This window comes from Scyliorhinus torazame, chromosome 4 (assembly GCF_047496885.1).
Source record: "Scyliorhinus torazame isolate Kashiwa2021f chromosome 4, sScyTor2.1, whole genome shotgun sequence".
Classification (NCBI taxonomy): Eukaryota; Metazoa; Chordata; class Chondrichthyes; order Carcharhiniformes; family Scyliorhinidae; genus Scyliorhinus; species Scyliorhinus torazame.
The window spans coordinates 190,499,113-190,519,989 of record NC_092710.1 but is presented as its reverse complement, the minus strand read 5'-3'; the positions used below and the strand labels follow the sequence as shown (position 1 = coordinate 190,519,989).

The 20,877-nt window shown below is 47.7% G+C and overlaps 1 protein-coding gene across 2 annotated transcripts in view; it reads right to left on the bottom strand.

Annotated features, from left to right (window-relative positions):
- The window catches only part of msraa (methionine sulfoxide reductase Aa), a 576,857-nt gene that overhangs the window by 146,451 nt on the left and 409,529 nt on the right, over positions 1-20,877 (bottom strand). For both annotated transcript variants that reach the window (XM_072499028.1, XM_072499029.1), the window contains exon 5: positions 1,024-1,130. In XM_072499028.1, the coding sequence (XP_072355129.1) occupies positions 1,024-1,130 (107 nt within the window). The remainder of the gene's footprint in view (positions 1-1,023; positions 1,131-20,877) is intronic.

The window sequence follows — 20,877 nt, the reverse complement described above, 5'->3', positions numbered from 1 at the left end:
GCGAGTGGTTAGGGTCTAGAAAGCACAGCCCAAGAGTGTTGTGGGGTGGCAGATTCAATCGTGGCTTTTGAAAGGAAATTGATCATCATCTGGAGAGAAAGGGCAAAGGAGCAGAACTAGCAGAGTTGTTCTTTCAGAAAGCCGGCACACACACAATGGGCCAAATGGGCTCTTTCTGTGCTGTAATCATTCCATGGTCCTATCATTCTGACCTCTGGATTACTAGTCCAACAACATAATCACTATGCGTTCAGACCCGTTCCAGTTTCACTGGCTTCAGTTCCAGCTCTGCAAAAACATGCATGTTGACTGTTTTCTGTGAATGGTGCGACGGGAGGGGGAAGTCAGGCTGCAGAATTACATCCACTTTTAAATAAAGCACGTTTTAAAATCTAATTTCATTCAATTCAGGTCAAACAATTTTACCTAGTAGAGCAGCATTATCTGGCCAATGGCCTTTGCATCCCAAATATTAAACATTCATTGATTTCTTTTGTTACAGCTGGGAGAATATTCTGGACATACTAGTTGAGATTATTTTGCGTAATGTGAATTTTCTGCTCTGTGGTGCCACATCTGCTGCGTTTTATTGACGTGGAAGGTGTGCTAGCTGCTCGCAGGCTAATTTTTCTGTCCAAAAGATGACAACATGGAGGCAGGGAGGAAAAAGGAATTAAGATTTCTCAACCCCTTTTGGAAAACGTAGGCCAGCCTTCCTGTTTCTCAAACACTTGCTGCCCATGACTGAAAAATATTTATCTTGAAATATGGTGAGAACTAGTTATGAGCAAAACTGGAGTAACGAACATTAACACATCAGGTTACAAACCGTACCAATATCAATTAAACAATCAGAAGGACGGCTGTAAATTTTAGTTCTGTATAAATAATTATACCTCTGCAGCCAGATGGCTGGAAGAGCATCAAAACCTTCATTGTTGCTTAAAAATACGATTACTGCACATGTCTGGCTGCGAAACAGTTAAAGAAAATAATCTCCCTCTAAACATTTATGCACAATACCTCCTGATAGGCCTCTTTGGATTTCAGAGCTGCAGCCATCTGCTCCTGTGTGTATGGGTAAATGACCGAGCGGTACGGTGTGCCAATATCATTTCCTTGTCGCATACCTGCACATCAAAAAGGAGAAGGTTGATACATTTACTGTCCTCAATGTGCAGTGTATATATCTTACATAAGTCTTTTCAAGTTCATAATAGATACTCAGTGGATGGAAAGGATCAGCAATAAATGAGGCATGCCTGTTGTCGAGTGTGTTTGATGAAAGCACCATGCTAATTATGAAATATTAATGGAAAACATGGTCCTCAGTGCTTACCAACGCCAAATGCAAATTTAGGATAGTTAGTTAGAGACATCCATAGCAATATAAAGGAAATTCCTCTTTTAATAAGAACTGTGGGGTGGCGTGCTCAGTATTCCACCGATACTAATGACCTGCTCACAAAATCTGAAGCAATCACTTCAAAGCCATACAATGAAATAATTCACAACCTGCACAAAGAATTATGAACAAAAAGTGAAATTCACCTACTCGATTGTTCATTAAAAGGCAAATTTTGGATCATTACAATGTCCTTTTTGAGGTTCTACAGAGAATTATATTCAAGCCTCTGTGTTTTTTTAAAGTGCTAAGTTTGAATCGTTGGCACGTTTTTCTGAGGTGATTGAGGATTTGAATTGTCCAAAGGAATGAAAAATGCATCAAAATGCTCAGTCAAAGCTATCATTTGAGGAAACAATTTTACAATACTGGTGCACAACAGGTGCCGGTTTGACCCTGGTATCTGCTTCATGCCATTTGAATCAGTTATACTGCCACCCTTGATTCATGGCCTGGCCAGGCAAAGTGGTGCTTAGCACATGTGTGCTTGAATCCATGCTCACTCGTGTCAAAATCTCAGTTAATCCTAATATTAGTGAAGTGCTAACTCGGCATTTGATTATTTGCCAACATTACCCGTTTAATAATTTCCTGGACTGTCGAGCAAACGCAGAACCTTTTAAAAGTTTGCTGTGCCTGGGTTGCAGTAACACTACGGCAGTAGAAATATGAAGTAACTCAACAAGCACCCTTGCCTTGCCAGAATTCAATCTCACTAAATTCACCTATAGTTAAGCTACACAAATCTATGTCACATTGACCAAACAGTAGCCAGAATCATACACCCCACCTCTCCAGGAATGGACTGGCAGATGAAGGGACCTAAATTCAGGTGGAACATTGGGGGCCCACATGCCCATGACCTATCAGCCGCTGCTGGAATTTTGCCAGTGGTGGGGTAGGTGTCAGGGGGTCCAGCTGCCCTTGGGCCAACTGAGGTCCATAAGTGACCAATTAATGTCCCCGAGGGCCTCCTACTGCCACTGCCGCCATTTTACCGGGTGAATCCGGGTAGCTGGGGGACCCTCCTGTACAAACACCCAGGGTTGAATTCTCCGCCGTCGGGATGCTCCATTTTGCCGGCAGCCTGGGGATTTCCCGACGGCGTGGGGCTGCCCCACAATGGGAAATCCCATTGACCAGCCGGCGATACGGAGAATCCCGCCGGCGTGCCGAACCAGAAATGTGGCGTGGCGGGACAGAGAAACCTCCCCCTGTGTCCAATGGAGAAACCCCTATGGAAAGACTGCATTCATCTCCTTTCCCTGCCCTCTCCCCAACCCCAGCTTTCCTCCCTCTCCTGGACCTTGCTGACTGGCACTGAAAAAGTCAGCCCTACTTACCTTGTGCTCTAAATTCCTCAATGTTTCTTGTCAGGGTCAACCTGCAATCTCAGCAGTGGCCACTGCTCCTTTTGGCACTGTTGGCACCAAAATTACCAGCCATCTGATTGTCAGGCAGTTCTTGGGAGGCAGGACAACCTCCTTCATTGGGATGGAGATCTTGGGCGGGATTCTCCGCAATCGCGCGATGTCCGCCGACCGGCGCCAAAAACGGCGCGAATCAGTCCGGCATCGAGCCGCCCCAAAGGTGCGGAATTCTCCGCATCTTGAGCGGCCAAGCCCTCACCTTGAGGGGCTAGGCCCGCGCCAGACTGATTTCCGCCCCGCCTGCTGGCGGGAAAGGCCTTTGGTGCCCCGCCAGCTGGCGCGGAAATGACTTTGCCTTGCAGCGCATGCGCGGAAGCGTCAGCGGCCGCTCACGGCATCCCCGCGCATGCGCAGTGGAGGGGGTCTCTTCCGCCTCCGCCATAGTGGAGACCATGGCGAAGGTGGAAGGAAAAGAGTGCCCCCACGGCACAGGCCCGCCCGCGGATTGGTGGGCCCCGATCACGGGCCAGGCCACCGTGGGGGCACCCCCCCAGGACCCTGGAGACTGCCCCTGCCGCCTTGTCCCGCCGGTAAGAGAGGTGGTTTGATTCTCGCTGGCGGGACAGGCATTCCAGCAGCGGGTCTTCGGCCCATCACGGGCCGGAGAATCGCCGGGGGGGGGGCCGCCAACCGGCGCGGCGCGATTCCCACCCCCGCATAATATCCGGTGCCGGAGAATTCGGCAACCGGCGGGGGCAGGATTCACGCCAGCCCCCAGCGATTCTCCGACCCGGCGGGGGGTCGGAGAATCCCGCCCCTTGAGTCAGACAGTTAACTAGCTGATGATTGTAAATAATGGATTTTGGATTTTTGTTTATTGTCATGTGTACCAAGATACAGTGAGAAGTATTTTTCTGCGAGCAGCTCAACAGATCATTAAGTACATGAAAATAAAAGAAAATACATTATAGGGAAACACAAGGTACACAATGTACACTAACCACGTCAAATTCCATCTATGAATCGTGGCCCACTCATGCGTTACCTGAATCCCTAGGTACCGGAACCTCTCCCTCACCACCTTAAATGGCAGTGCCCCCAGGTTCGTCGCTCACCCTGCTGCATTCACCGGGAACACCTCACTATTCCCGACATTTAATTTATAGCCCGAATAGGCCCCAAACCTCTTCAGTAAGCCCATAATTCTGTCCGTGCTTTCTAACGAGTCCGTCAGGTCATCGGCATATAACGAATACTCAATCCCCCGCCAATCAGCCGTGGCCCGAAATGCCATCGTCAAGGGCTCAATCACCAACACAAACAATAGCGGGGACAGTGTACACCCTTGTTTCGTACCCCTGTGCAGCCCAAAATACTCCAAGTTCTTCTCATTCGTTCACATACTTGCCATGGGGGACGCATACAGCAACCAAACCCATGCCCGAACCCAAACCGCCCCAGGATTTTGAACAAATACCTCCACTCTACCTGGTCAAAAGCCTTCTCTGTGACCATTGACACAATCACCTCCGGCACTCCCCCCCCCCCAACGGGGTCACAATTATGTTTAATGATCTCCTAATATTACTAAAGAGCTGCTACCCCTCCCAGGATCATTCTTGTGAACCTTCTCTGGACACCCTCTAAAGCCAGCACATCCTTCCTTAGATACGGGGCCCAAAACTGCTTACAATATTCCAAGTGGGTCTGAAACCTCAGCGGTACATCCCTGCTCTTGTATTCTGGCCCTCTTGACATGAATGCTAACATTGCATTTGCCTTCCCAACTGCCAACTGAAACTGCATGTTAACCTTAAGAGAATCCTGAACTAGGACCACCAAGTCCGTTTTGTGCTTCAGATTTCCGAAGCCTTTCCCCATTTGGAAAATCTTCCTGAACTTCCTTAACACTATCTGCCCCTCTACATATCTTTGTATCATCTGTAAACTTAGCAACAACTCAGTTCCTTCTGCCAGATCGTTAATGTATTTCATGAATAGCTGTGGTCTCAACACTGACCTCTGCGGAACACCACTAGTCACAGGCTGGCAAGTTGAAAAAGGACCCTTTATCTCCACTCTCTGCCTTCAACCAGTCAGCCAATCCTCTATCCATGCCAGTACCTTGCCCTTAAGACAATGAGCTCTTATCTTATTTAGCAGCTTCCTATAAGGCACCTTGCCAAAGGCCTCTGGACATTCAAATAGATCACGTCCACTGGTTCTCCTTTATTTAACTTCCTCACTACCTCCTCAAAGAACTCTAACATATTTGTCAGGCATGACCTCCTCTTGACAAAGCCATGCTGACTCAATCCTATTTCACCATGCACTTCCAAGTACTCTGCAATCTCATCCTTAAGAATGGACTCTAAAATCTTACCAATGGCCAAAGTCAGGCTAACCAGCCTATAATTTCCCATCTTCTACCTCCTTCTTAAACAGGGGTGATACATTAGCTATTTTCCAGTGCACTGGGCCTCTCCTTGACGCCAGTGGTTCCTGAACGATCACTACCAATGTTTCGACAATATCCTCAGCTTTCTCCTTTACATCCTGGGGTGTAGACCATCAGGTCTGGGTGATTTATCCACCTTCACACCTTTCAGTTTCCCCAGAACCTTCTCCTTAGTGATGGCCTCTACACTCACCACCGGTCCCTGACTCTCTTGAAGTTCTGGTGTGCCACAGGTGTCTTCTACCGTGAAGGCTGATGCGAAGTACCTGTTCTTTGTTCCCTATTACTACTTCTCCAGCCTCATTTCCAGCTATCCAATGTCTATTCTTGCCTCACTCTTACCTTTCATATATCGTAGAAAACTCTTCCTAACTTCTTTTATATTACTAGCTAGCTTACACTCAGATTTCATCTTCTCCCCCCTTATTGCTTTTTTTGTTGTCCTCTGCTTGCTTTTAAAGGCTTCCCAATCCTCTGGCTTCCCATGACTCCTCGCCACCTTGTATGCTTTTTCATTTGCTTTTATGCTGGCCTTGACTTCCCTTGTCAGCCATGGATGCGTTGTCCTCCCCTTAGCATGTTTCTTCCACCTTGGGATGAATTTCTGTTGTGCCTCCCGAATGACCCCCAAAAACCCCTGTCATTGCTGTTCCACTGTCTTCCCTGCTAGACTCGCCTTCCAATCAACTCTGGCCAGCTCCTCCCTCACGCTTTGTAGTTACTTTATTTAATTGTAATACCGTTACATCTGATACCAGCTTCTCCCTCTCAAACTGCAGGATGAATTTTATCATATTGTGGTCACTGCCCCCTCAGGGTTCCTTCACCTAAATGACAAGTTGTCCGTTGGGCAGATACCTGGCAAATGAATTTCAATGCAGTGAAATGTGAGGTAATGCATTTTGGTAGAAGAAACATGGGGAGAGAACATAGGATCAATAATAATACAATAATAATATTTATTGTCACAAATAGGCTTACATTAACACTGCAATGAAGTTACTGGGAAAAGCCCCGAGTCGCCACATTCCGACGCCTGTACAGGTCACAGAAGGAGAATTCAGAATGTCCAAATTACCTAACAGCACGTCATTTGGAATTTGTGAGAGGAAACCAGAGCACCCGGAGGAAACCCACGCAGACACGGAAGAACGTGCAAACTCCACACAGACAGTGACCCAAGCCGAGAATCGAACCTGGGACCCTGGAGTTGTGAAGCAACAGTGCTAACCACTGTGCTATCGTCAATGATACAATTTTGAGGGGAGTACCCCCAGGAGCAGAGGGACCTCGGGGTTCAAATGCATAATTCTTTGAAGGTGGCCAGGCAAGTTGAAACAGTTGTTAAGAAGGCTTATAGCACCCTTCGGTTTATATATAGAGGCATAGAATATAAAAGCAAGGAAGTGGTGTTACACAACTCCAAATCATTGGTCAGACCACATTTGGCGTATTGTGTTCAGTTCTGGGAACCTTATTTAAGGAAGGATGTTAAAGCCCTGGAGAGAGTGCAGAGGAGTTTTACTAGAATGATACCAGGAATGAGGAATTTTAGATACAAGGGAAAATTGGGCTTGTTTTCCTTGGAGCAGAGAAGGTTAAGAGGCGACCTTCTGGAGGTGTTCAAAATTCTGAACAATTTTGACAAGGTAAAGAAGGATATTCTGTTTCCACTGGTTGGTATGTCAGTGACTAGGGGTCACAATTTCAAGATGGTCAGCAAGAGAGCTAGGAGTGAGATGAGGAGAAACGTCTTTACTCAGAGAGATGTTGGGGTTTGGAATGCGCTGCCTGGGAGTGTTGGAGTTGGATTCTATAGGGGGTTTCAAAGGAGACCTGGATACATATTTGAAAGTGATGAATTGAGAGGGCTACGGACATAGGGCTGGGGAATGGGACTACCTACGTTGCTCTTTTGGGAGCCGGTGCAGACACAATGGGCGAAATGGCCACCCTCTGTGTTGTAAATAACAACAAACTTAAGTTCCCTAATCAGGTGTGCCTCATTACACATTAAATCCAGAATTGCCTATTCCCTTGTGGACTCTACCACAAGCTGCTCCAAAACAAAATCTTGCAGACATTCCACAAATTCCTTTTCTTAAGATTTGCTGCAACGCGATTTTCCCAGTCCACCTGCATATTGAAGTCCTTTGATCATTGTAATATTGGGCGTCATTCTCCGACCCCCCGCCGGGTCGGAGAATGGCCGTTGGCCGCCGTGAATCCCGCCCCCCGCCCCCGCCGAAGTCTCCGCTCCCGGAGATTGGGCGGGGGCGGGAATCCGGCCGCGCCGGTTGGCGGGACCCCCCGCTGGATTCTCCGGCCCGGATGGGCCGAAGTCCCGCCCAGGAATTGCCTGTCCCGCCGGCGTACATCAAACCTGGTATTTACCGGCGGGACCAGGCGGCGTGGGCGGGCTCCGGTGTCCTGGGGGGGGGGGCGCGGGGCGATCTGACCCCGGGGGGTGCCCACACGGTGGCCTGGCCCGCGATCGGGGCCCGCCAATCCGCGGGCGGGCCTGTGCCGTGGGGGCACTCTTTCCCTTCCGCCTCCGCCACGGCCTCCACCATGGCGGAGGCGGAAGAGACTCTCCCCACTGCGCATGCGCGGGAAACTGACAGCGGCCGCGGACGCTCCCGCGCATGCTCTGGGAAACTGACAGCGGCCGCGGATGCTCCCGCGCAGGCGCCGCATTTCCGCGCCAGCTGGCGGGGAAACAAACGCCATTTCCGCCAGCTGGCAGGGCGGAAATCCCTCCGGCGTCGGCCTAGCCCCTCAATGTTGGGGCTAGGCCGCCAAAGATGCGGAGCCTTCCGCACCTTTGGGCCGGCGCGATGCCCGTCTGATTGGCGCCGGCTTTGGCGCCAGTCGGCGGGCATCCCGCCGTTGGGGGAGAATTTCGCCCATTGTCTTTCTTATATGCCTTTTCTATCTCCGGATTTATTTTCTGCCCACATCCTGACTACTACTCGGGGGCCTGTACATAACTCCCATCAGGGTCTTTTTCCTTTGCGATTCCTCAACCCTACCCCCACAGATACTCCGCCTTCCGACCTTATATCGATTCTTGCAATCGGTTTAATTTAATTTCTTCCGAACAAGGAAACTCCTCCACTCTGCCCATTTGCCTGTCCTTTAGATAGGACACATATCCTTGGATATTTAGATCCCAGCCCCAATCCCCTTACAGCCACGTCTCTGTGATGCCCACAACATCGTACCGGCCAATTTCAATGTGCGCAACAAGCGCATTAACCTTGTTTTGTATACTACGCGCATTTGGGTACAACATCCTCAGTCTTGCGTTGATGCCCCCTTTGCACAGTTGTCCCCTTACCTGCTGTGCCTGAAGTTAGTTTCCTGCCGCTTTCCATACTCTCTGATTTAATGCTTGTTCTGAAAACTTTACTAACCGCCTCTGAGCGCCCCCCACTTTAACTCATTTAAAGTCCTCATCATTGACCTGCACTTCTTTTTTTATTATAAATTTAGAGTACCCAATACATTTTTTCCAATTAAGGGGCAATTTAGCGTGCCCAATCCATTTACCCTGCACATCTTTTGGGTTGTGGGAGCGAAACCCACTCAAACACGGGGAGAATGTGCAAACTCCACACGGACAGTGACCCAGAGCTGGGATCGAACCTGGGACCTCGGCGCCGTGAGACAGCAGTGCTAACCACTGTGCCACCATGCTGCCTGCAATCTGCACTTCTGAGGACTTCTGGTGGTGGCTATGTGGTGAGCAGTTCCCCCAGGATACTTCGGTTTTGGCCCTTTTCACCCAACTTATGGGTGATGTTCAGGGAAAATGTCATTAGTTCGATGGGGATAAGGCCCCCACATAAAGGTAATGCCCAACAAGTATAAGACAAGGCAGCAGTCAGTCAAAGCATTGTCGTCAGACTCAGAAGCCCCTTGAACCTCGTCGGTGGAGAAATAGTGGAGACTCCTGCTGTGACTTTGGCCTCTTAGTGGATGGCTGAGTTGCTGGCAAGCTTCTTGATGGACGAATTCAAGAAACAGAGGCAGGCAGTCGCTGAGGACTTTGCTCAGGCAAAGGAAGGAGCTCCAGTCCCCGTCCGTTGCTGCCTTGGAGAAGGCGGTTCAGAAGGTAAAGAAGCAAGACGCGGTGATGCAAGCAGTGGAGGTAGCACTTTCAGACCAGAGTGAACGGGTTGTCTCCCTAGAGGCGGAGATGGTGTTGCTGGCTGAAGGCATAAAGCGTTGAAGGCCAAGATGGACGATCTCGAAAATCGCTCCAAAGTTTAAGAATTGTTGGGCTGCCAGAGGGTCTATATATATGTCCAAGATATTTGGGAAGATGGTGGGGAAGGGGAGATTGCCATCCCGTCCCAAATTGGACCGGCCCATCGGTCACTAAGGCAGATCTGGGGAACCATCACGGGCGATTATTGTCAGTTTCCACAGGTAGCAAGACAAGGAACAGGTCCTGAGGTGAATGAAGGACCATAAAGATTTTAGATTGGAGGGCGATGCCATCAGGATGTGTTAAGACGTTGATACAGAACTGGCTAGAAGGTACACAGCATTCAACAAGGCTACGGGACGACTGGTTGGGGCAGGTATACCATTTGGGTTTCGACAGTAGTGCCCGGGAGCTGCAGCGTTTATCAACATGAGAGTGCCCTTTTCAGTTGCTAAAATATTGGTGGATCCAGGCAGAAGGAATGTAATTGCCAGTGGGTTATTGGCGGGCATGTCAGTGTTCCTGGTTAACGAAGGTGCACCAAACTGGGCTGATACGGGATTTATCAATAAGGTACTGGCTTTAATTCCGGATCTTGATTCACATCAATTAATTTTGGGGGTGGAAGTTCAATTGAGGTTTGGATCCTAGACCCGTGGAGATGTATATATCCGAGGGATAAGAAGTTACCTTTTTATTTCTCACGTCCATCAGGTCTACTCGCGGGTTGGTTCCTTTATGGTGGGTAGGTCTCTTCTTCCTGGGGTGAAGGAGGTGGGGGATTTGGCAATAGTTATTTTTGATCATGCTGCATATTTTGAGGATTTGATGTTGGAGCCGAGCCCTTCTCAACAACCCCCATGGACATTGGAGACGGCGTTGCTGGTGGACAAGGGATTCTGCAAGCGTATATCCTCCGCCATTGGTGAATACATCGAGTTCAATATGAGCGAGGCGATCTCGCTTCCCACTCTATGGGATGCACTGAATCTGTTTTTTAGATAACGTCTTACAAGGCGCATAAGGATAAATTTGGAAGGGTGGAGAGGCAGAGGCAAGTGCGTTCCATCCTCGAGTTGGACCGGCAATACTCAATTGCCCCGATGTTGAATTTGTTGACGAGTAGAAAGAAACTGCAGACGGACTTCGAGCTGCTCTCGACCGACAAGGTGGTGAACCAGCTGTGGCGCTTGAGGGGGACCTTCTACAACTATGGGGATAAGGCCAATCATCTTTAGTGCAGATAAGAAATTCGGGTGGTGGGTTGGTTTTCGCCTCTTGGAAAGGTTAATGCTATGTTTGAAGCCTTTTATCAGGGCATTGGTATGCACACTCATGGTGGGGGTTCTGTACAAAAGCGGAATCCATGATATAAATTTTGGCCCAAAGCCAAACCTTCCAAGAATTTCAAATAGGTATTCCGAGTCAACTCTATGGAACGCTTTTTCAGCGTCCACTGAAATAATTACCTCTGGCTCAGGCACTAGAGTGAGGGGACAGAACGACGTTTAACAGTCGCTGTACGTTGGACGATAATTGCAGGCCCTTAACAAAACCAGTCTGCTCCTTCGAAATCACCCTTGGAAGGCAGGGCTCCAAATGCATTGCCAACATTATCGCCAACAACTTTGCGACAGCGTTCAACTATTTTTTCAAATCTGTTTATTCTCCACATTTTCATCAAAGCATCAGAGTTCAACAATGAAATCAGTTGTATAACCCACATTCCGTGAGATCCTTATTCTTCTTCAGGATCAGGGAAATCGATGCCTGCGCCAATGTGGCCAGCAACACCCTCCCCGGGATCAGGAAATATTGAACATATCCAGTAACAGTGGTGTCAACTGACCCGCAAACGTTTTATTGAATTCGATATGGAATCCATCCTGACCTGGAGCTTTACCTGACTGCATCAATCCGATAACTTTCATAACCTCCACTCACCCCATCATCACCTCCAACTCTTCCCTTTTCCCTACTCCAACACCGAGAAGGACAACCCATCCAAAAAACTGCATCAATGACAATCTCTCCTCTTGGAAAAGCGTTCCATAGAGTTGATTGGGAATACCTATTTGAAATTCTTGGAAGGTTTGGCTTTGGGCCAAAATTTATATCATGGATTCGCTTTTGTACAGAACCCCCACCACGAGTGTGCATACCAATGCCCTGAGTTTGGGTTACTTCCAATTGAACAGGTGTAGAAGACAAGGTTGTCCATTGTCTCCACTTTTATTTGCATTGGCAATTGAGCCTCTGGCCATTGCGTTGAGCTCATCCACTAGGTGGAGGGGCGAGTGTGTGTGTGTGTGGGGGTGGGGGGGGGGGGGCTGTGAGTGAGGAGCATCGGGTGTCTTTGTATGCAGATATTGCATGATACACTGACTCATTCTTCAACGTAGAGGAGATAATAAAGCCAATTAGGAGTTTTGGTTCTTTCTCAGGGTATAAGCTGAATCTGGGCAAAAGTGAACACTTTGTGGTAAATTCCACCTGGGAGGGGAGCTGATCAGGGGAAGTTGCTGTTTTGCATGGCCAGGTCTAGCTTCCGTTATCTGGGAATCCAGGTGGCCCATGATTGGCCTCGCTATACCATCTTTACTAGTCTGGTGAATGGGGTTAAAGCTGATTTGAAAAGATGGCACATCCTTCCTCTGGCTTTGGCGGGCAGGGTGCAGACTGTAAAAACAAACGTCCTCCTGAGCTTTTTGTTTTTATATCAAGTGTCGTCCAGTCGTTTCCCCCAATCTTTCTGTTGTCGGGTCAATAAAACGATATCCTCCTTATTTTGGGCAGGGCAAGACCCCATGGATTCATAAGGCATTTCTACAGAGAGAGAGGCAGCTGGGGGGCTTGGGGCTACCTAATTTGCTATTTTGTTATTGGACTGTAAATATTGAGAAGGTGCTGGGATCGATCCAGATTCTATATGGTGGAGGATGGAGGTGGGCTTGTGTAGAGGTTCGAGGTCTGAGAGTACTGGTCACTGCCCCGCTTCAGTTTTCCCCTGTAAAATTCACCACGAGCCCGGTAGTGGGAGTCACATTGAGGACATGGGGGCAATTTAGGCAGCATTTTCGGTTGGGCTCTATGTCAGGGTTGGTACCCATTTACAGGACCCATTTCTTTGTGCCATCTGACTTGAACTCATTCTATCCTGAACAGGCCCCAGAATGTGGTGACTTTTCACAGTAACTTCATTTGAAGCCTACTTGTGACAATAAGCGATTTTCATTTTGTTTCATTTCATTTTTCGTTCAGGGCATGGGGGAGGGAAGGGTTGAAGAGGTTTGGGGACATGTTTATTGAAGGGAGGGTCGCTAGTATGGAGGAGTTGTTGGAGAAGTTCCAGCTCCTGAGAACATACATAGAATTTACAGTGCATAAGGAGGCCATTCGGCCCGTCGAGTCTGCACTGGCTCCCAGAAAGAGCACCCCACCCAATTCCCGTAATCCAACCTACCCTTTTGGACACTAAGGGTCAATTTAGCATGGCCAATCCACCTAACCTGCACATCTTTGGGCTGTGGGAGGAAACCGGAGCACCCGGAGGAAACCCACGCAGACAGGGGGAGAAAGTGAAAGCTCCAAACAGTCACCTGAGGCTGGAATTGAACCCGGGACCCTGGAGCTGTGAGGCAGCAGTGCTAACCACCGTGCCACCGCGCCTCCCCAAACTAATGTTTTGAGATATTTACAGGTTTGTGACTTTTTGCACAAGGAGATTTCTTAATTTCCCCTAGCACCGTCGCCCTCGCTCTTAGACAGTGTCCTATCCCTGGCGGAGTTGGGTGAGGGGAAAATTCCAGATATCTATGGCCGGATCCTGTCGACAGAGCAGGCATTATTGGAGGAAGTAAAGAGAAAGTGGGAGGGTGAGCTGGATCCGGTTTTTGATGGGGGGCTGTGGAGTCAGGCTCTTCACAGGGTTAACTCCACCTCCTGTTGTACGATCTGGTGCACAGGGTGCACTTGTCCAGGTCGCGGATGAGTGGTTTCTTCTGGGGGGGGGGGGGGGGGGGGGGGGGTGGAGGTTAGGTGTGAATGTTGTTCTAGGGGGCTGGCGAATCATACACAGATGTTTGGTCTTGCCCTAAACTTGTAAGCTTCTGGGTTTCCATTCTCAGCACCATGTCAGGGACTCTGGGTATTCAGCAGGAACCGTGCCCATTGCTGGCTATTTCTGGTGCATTGGTCGGACTCGCCAGACGGGAGTGACGGTGGACGTCCTTGCCTTCGCCTCGTTAATAGTCCGGAGGCGAGTTCTGCTCAGGTGGAGGTCCCTGGTACTGCACAGTGCCTCGGTCTGGCTGAGTGATCTGATGGAATTTTTGTATCTTGAGAAGGTCAAGTACACCATGGCGGGGTTGGTGGAAGGTTCTACTCGGGATGGCGGCCTTTCATCTCCTTTTTCAGGGATTTGGTCATCGGCAGGTGCTGGGGAGGGTTTGGTTTTTGTTAAGTTTTGTTTGTCCATGGGAGATTGGGGGCGGGGTGGAAGGAGGGGGTGGTGCAGGGTAGATGTGGGAGGGTTTATTTTTCAATGTAGGTTATTGATTTGTTTGACCTTAATATAATGAAAAACATTTCTGAATAAAAAGATTTTGAAAAAACTTAACCTGTAACTCCAATGATCCCTTTTATCTTTGATTTCCTAATTTCTCATACAAAGATGTGTAGGTTAGGTGGATTGGCCATGCTGAATTGCCCTGTAGAGTCCAAAGGTTAGGTGGGGTTGCGGGATAGGATGGGGGATTGGGCATGGGTCGGGTGCTTTTTCGGAGGGTCAGTGCAGACTTGATGGGCTGAATGGCCTTTATCCGCACTGTGGGGATCTTATGATTCTATGAACTGAACCCCACACTATTTAGTTGAAAGCCCTATCTACAGCCCTGGTCATGCGATTCACCAGTACTCTGGTCTTCTCCCTGCTTATAGCACTCAATGAATAATCAAACAAAGTGGGAATACAGCACCAACTAGGCTAGTTTACATGGTGTCAAACGTAAACGGCTAAACAGTTGAACGTTCAAGAAAAGATCAACTTTAGTTAAATTATTCTTCATTTGCACACTCAAAACGTTTTTCACTGAAATTTAGATTATTTGTAGGTTTGCCAATACAAGTGCCAGAATTCTACAGTGTCCCGCAACACAATGCCTTGATGCACAGTGCATTTCACTGCAATAAAGTGCAGTGTGTGCCACCTATAAATTAAACCCCACTCTACAAAATATCAAGTGGCAAGCTGACTGCTGAAGTTGCACATGAAGGCTAACTGATAGGAATTGATACATGAGAGCTCATGCATCAACAAAGTCTCACCTCCGCCTTCAAGAAAAAAAAATTTGCAATGGATTGAAATTTAACATTTAATGGAATAATACCATGGATGAGGTGCTTCAGTTACACGAGAGACTGGAGAAGCTGAGATTGTTCATCTTAGAGGTCAGATTTAATATTCAAAATCACAAGGAATATATGAACACGCAAACAGCGATGGATAAGAAAAGATCTACTGGTCCATCCAGTCTGTCCAACAAGATATGAAGATTTAGGTAACCATGGGAGTCAAATTGAACATAATTCACAAAAGAACCATAAAATAATAATAATATTTTATTGTCACAAGTAGGCTTACATTAACACTGCAATGAAGTTACTGTGAAAAAGAAAGAGGAAGCGATTTTATTTTAATAATGCAGAGAGCCCTTATGGTCTGGAATGCATTCTTTGAAAGGTTGGTGGATGTAAATAGTAGCTTTCAAAAGGGAGCTGAATAAATAGTTGGAAGAGGAAAAATAAATGATGAGTGATGAGGAATATGCAGGAGAATGTGAAGTATACGAGTGCATTATTTCTATGCACTTACTTTGGAAGGAAATCAGGTATTCAGTCAATAATAATAATCTTGCAAACAAAAAGATAAATAATATCAACATCTTTCAGTTTTGGAGACTCCACATTGAGGTTTATAAAACACATGTAGGATGATGGAAGGAATGATCAGCAGTGCTATCAAACGGCAATTGCTCAGCTATAACCTGCTCAGTGATGCTCAGTTTGGGTTCTGCCAGGGTCAGTCAGCTCCTGACCTCATTACAGCTTTGGTTCAAACATGGACAAAAGAGCTGAATGCCAGAGATGAGGTGAGAGTGACTGCCCTTGACATCAAGGCAGAATTTGACCGAGCATGGCATCAAGGAGCCCAGCAAAGCTCCTTGAGCTGGTTGGAGTTATACTGGGCACAAAGGAAGATGATTGGAGGTCAATTATCTTAGCTCCAGGACATCAGTGCGGAAGTTCTTTGGGGTAATGTCCTAGGCCCAACCATTAATTGTTGCTGCTTCATCAATGACCTTCCTTCCATCATAAGGTCAGAATGTTCACTGATAATTGCACAATGTTCAGCATCATTCACGACTCCTCGGGTAATGAAGCAGTCCATGTCTAAATGCAGCCAGAGCTGGACAATATCCAGGCTTGGGCCGACAAGTTGCAAATTACATTTGCGCCACACAAGTGCCAGGCAATGACCATCTCCTACAAGAGAGACTCTAATTAAACTTTGCCCATTGACATTCAATGGCATCACCATCGCTGAATACCCCACTATCAACATGCTGGGGGTTACCATTGACCAGAAACTGAACTGGACTAGCCATATTGAAACTGTGACTACAAGAGCAGGTCAAAGGCATCTTGCGGCAAGTAACTCACCTCCAAACTCCCCAAAGCCTATCCACCACCTACAAGGCACAAGTCAGGAGTGTGATAGAGTACTCTCCACTTGCCTGGATGAGTGCAGTTCCAACAACACTCAAGAAGCTCAACATCATCTATGACAAAGCAGCTACACTTGGTTGGTACCCCTTCCACAAACATTCACTGCCTCCACCACCGACGCACAGTAGCAGCCGTGTGTACCATCCACAGTAACTCACCAAGGCTCCTGAGGCGGCACCTTCCAAACCTATGACCACTAGGTGGGTACCGGAGCAATAGGTCAGAAGGTGAAAATATTGAAGGAGAACTAGGGAATAGGGCCAGTATGGCTCTGAGGAAGAGCAGACAGGGAGATGTTGCTGAAAACAGCAGGACTGGAGGCCTGTAGTGCATATGTTTTAATGCAAGAAGTATAACAGGTAAGGCAGATGAACTTAGAGCTTGGATTAGTACTTGGAACTATGATGTTGCTGCCATTACAGAGAGCTGGTTGAGGGAAGGACAGGATTGGCAGCTAAACATTCCAGGACTTAGATGTTTCAGACGGGATAGAGGGGAATGTAAAAGGGGGGGGGGGGGCGGAGCTGCGCTACTGGTTAGGGAGAATATCAGAGTTGTACTGCGGGAGGACATCTCAGAGGGCAGCGAGGCTATATGGGTAGAGATTAGGAATAAGAAGGGTGCAGTCACAATGTTGGTGGTTTACTACAGGCATCCCAACAGCCAACGGGAGATAGAGGAGCAGATAGGTAGACAGATTTTGGAAAGGAGTAAAAGCAACAGGGTTGTTGTGATGGGAGACTTTAACTTCCCCAATATTGACTGGGACTCACTTTGTGCTAGGGGCTTGGACGGGGCAGAGTTTGTAAGGAGCATCCAGGAGGGCTTCTTAAAACAATATGTAGATAGTCCAACTAGGGAAGGGGCTGTACTGGACCTGGTATTGTGGAATGAGCCCGGCCAGGTGGTAGAAGGTTTTGTAGGGGAGCATTTCGGGAACAGTGACCACAATTCAGTAAGTTTTAAAGTGCTGGTGGACAAGGATGGTCCTCGGGTGAATGTGCTAAATTGGTGAAGGCTAATTATAACAATATTAGGCGGGAACTGAAGAACCTAGATTGGGGGCGGATGTTTGAGGGTAAATCAACGTCTGACATGTGGGAGGCTTTCAAATGTCAGTTGAAAGGAATTCAGGACCGGCATATTCCTGTGAGGGAAAAGGATAAATATGGCAAATTTTGGGAACCTTAGATAACGAGAGATATTGTAGGCCTCGTCAAAAAGAAAAAGGAGGCATTTGTCAGGGCTAGAAGGCTGGGAACAGATGAAGCCTGTGTGGAATATAAGGAAAGTAGGAAGGAACTTAAGCAAGGAGTCAGGAGGGCTAAAAGGGGTCACAAAAAGTCATTGGCAAATAGGGTTAAGGAAAATCCCAAGGCTTTTTACACATACATAAAAAGCAAGAGGGTAGTCAGGGAAAGGGTTGGCCCACTGAAGGACTGTGTGGAGCCAGAGGAAATGGGTGAGGTACGAAATGAATACTTTACATCAGTATTCACCAAAGAAAAAGAATTGGTGGATGTTGAGTCTGGAGAAGGGTGTGTAGATAGCCTGGGTCACATTGAGATCCAAAAAGAAGAGGTGTTGGCATCTTGAAAAATATTAAGGTGGATATGTCCCCAGGGCCTGATGGGATCTTACCCAGAATACTGAAGAAGACAAGTGAGGAAATTGCTGAGGCCTTGACAGAAATCTTTGGGTCCTCACTATCTTCAGGTGATGTCCCGGAGGACTGTAGAATAGCCAATGTTGTTCCTTTGTTTAAGAAGGGTGGCAAGGATAATCGAAGGAACTACAGGCCGGTGAGCCTAATGTCAGTGGTAGGGAAAATACTGGAGACAATTCTTCAAGACAGGATCTACTCCCATTTGGAAGCAAGTGGATGTATTAGCGAGAGGCAGCACGTTTTTTTGAAGGGGAAGTCGTGTCTCACTAACTTGACAAGAGTTTTTCGAGGAGGTCAGAAAGATGGTTGATGCAGGTAGGGCAGTGGATGTTGTCTATATGGAATTCAATAAGGCCTTTGACAAGGTCCCTCATGGCAGACTGGTACAAAAAGTGAAGTCACACGGGATCAGAGGTGAGCTGGTAAGATGGATACAGAACTGGCTAGGTCATAGAAGGCAAAGGGTAGCAATGGAAGGGTGCCTTTCTGATTTGAGGGCTGTGACTAGTGGTGTTCCGCAGGGATCAGTGCTGGGACCTTTGCTGTTCATAGTATATATAAATGATTTGGAGGAAAATGCAACTGGTCTGATTAGTAAGTTTGCAGACGACACAAAGGTTGGTGGAATTGCGGATAGCGATGAAGCGATGAGGACTGTCAGAGGATAGAGCAGGATTTAGATCATTTGGAGTCTTGGGCGGAGAGATGGCAGATGGAGTTTAATCTGGACAAATGTGAGGTAATGCATTTTGGAAGGTCTAATACAGGTAGGGAATATACAGTGAATGGTAGAACCCTCAAGAGTATTGACAATCAGAGAGATCTAGGTGTACAGGTCCACAGGTCACTGAAAGGGGCAACACAGGTGGAGAAGGTAGTCAAGAGGGCATACGGCATGCTTGCCTTCATTGGCCGGGGCATTGAGTATAAAAATTGGCAAGTCATGTTGCAGCTGTACAAGAGTTAGGCCATACTTGGGAGTATAGTGTTCAATTCTGGTCGCCACACTACCAGGAGGATGTGGAGGCTTTAGAGAGGGTGTAGAAGAGATTTACCAGGATGTTGCCTGGTATGGAGGGCATTAGCTGTGATGAGAGGTTGAATAAACTCGGTTTGTTCTCACTGGTACGACAGAGCTGAGGGGCGACCTGATAGAAGTCTACAAGATTATGAGGGGCATAGATAGAGTGGATAGTCAGAGATGTTTTCCCAGGGTAGAGGGGTCAATTCCTAGGGGGCATAGGTTTAAGGTGCGAGGGGCAAGGTTTAGAAGAGATGTACGAGGCAAGTTTTTTACACAGAGGGTAGTGGGTGCCTGAAACTCGCTGCCGGAGGAGGTGATGGAAGCAGGGACGATAGTGACGTTTAAGTGTCATCTTGACAAATACATGAATAGGATGGGAATAGAGGGATACGAACCCCGGAAGTGTAGAAGATTTTAGTTTTGATGGGCAGCATGGTCGGCGCAGGCTTGGTGGGCCGAAGGGCCTGTTCCTGTGCTGTACTTTTCTTTGTTCTTTGTTCACTACAATCTAGAGAGACAAGATACCTGGGAACACCTCCACCTGGAGGTTCCCCTCCAATTCACTCACCACCCTGACTTGGAAATGTATTGCTGTTCATTCACTGGGGCAACATCCTCAAACTCCCTCCCTAACAGCACTGTGGATGTACATACACCACATGGACTGCAGCAGTTCAAGAAGGGGGCTCACCACTACCTTCTCAAGCGCACCTGGGATGGGCAATAAATGCGGATCTAGCCAGTGACGCCCACATCTTGTAAATAAATAAAAAATCTTGAACAGAGCAAGCAGTTTTCACCTGACCTAGCTTCAGAAAAGAACAGTTTAACAGAAGCAAGTGAAGTATGGTGAAGCAGGTGAAGTATAACAAGAACTTACAAAGTTATTGAGGTGACGGTTTAACGACATTAGAAATGAACGGCAACACAGCATGGCTGATAGAAGCCAAGAGACGCCGCTCCCAGGATCTACCCAGCTTGCAACGCCTCGCAAGATCTAATGCGATCTCGTGAGTCATTGCCATATAAATGTTAGGCCGTTTTGGCAAATCTGCATATTAGAGCCTCCTCTAATATGCAGCTTCCCGACGCACCCAAGGCGTTGGGATTGATCCCTTTCGCCTCAAAGTCCTTGGGCGAACTCCGTTCCGTGCGAATCTCCACAGGATTGGAGGCCCCCAGGTGCTTGCCCTTTGATCAGGTTGGTACCCTGGTACTGCTGATACCACCTGGGCACTCTGGCACTGCCAGCTTGGCACCCTGGCACTGCCAGCAGGGGGGGGGGGGCACCCCCTCATAGTGAATTGGGACATGGAGGGTCAGGGGTCGCATCAAGGGCTCCAGAAATCGGTGTGCCATTTAAAAATGATATCCCAATCTGTTGTTATACTGAGGAGTTCCAGTGAACGAAGCTCCTCAGTGCAGAAACAAGGGCTATGTGCGGCTCCGGCCGTGTATTCCCCGCTGAGGCCTCCTATCTAACCCCAGTGACGTTATATAGCATTGTGTTTCCCGTTCCTGCGAGCGCCAGGAAACACGCGGCTGAACACGGTCGCTGTGGGACTTTGTTCCCATTTAGTTAAATCACACCCATTATATTTAAAACTCTCTGATAGCGCCATTGCCAGCTTTGGTCTCACTGGTAGAATGGTGATAGCAAACAAATATTACATGTATATCAGCTGTTCCTTCGCAGCTAAACAGGCAACTGCACACAACTAAATGTGGTGATATAGTCTTAGAAATAAAAATGACAAAGCATTGAGTAAGAACAGAATTCATGACAGTACATAACACCTCTGCATTGTCACACCATAAAGCAGTGTTTCTTGACGACACTTTCTAGTGGTCTGGGGACTGAGAACAATAAGAACGTTGCCTCACCTCTACTTTTCTCCAATTTGCATATACATAGAATCACACTTCGAAATCTATATTTTAGCAATGATCGTTTG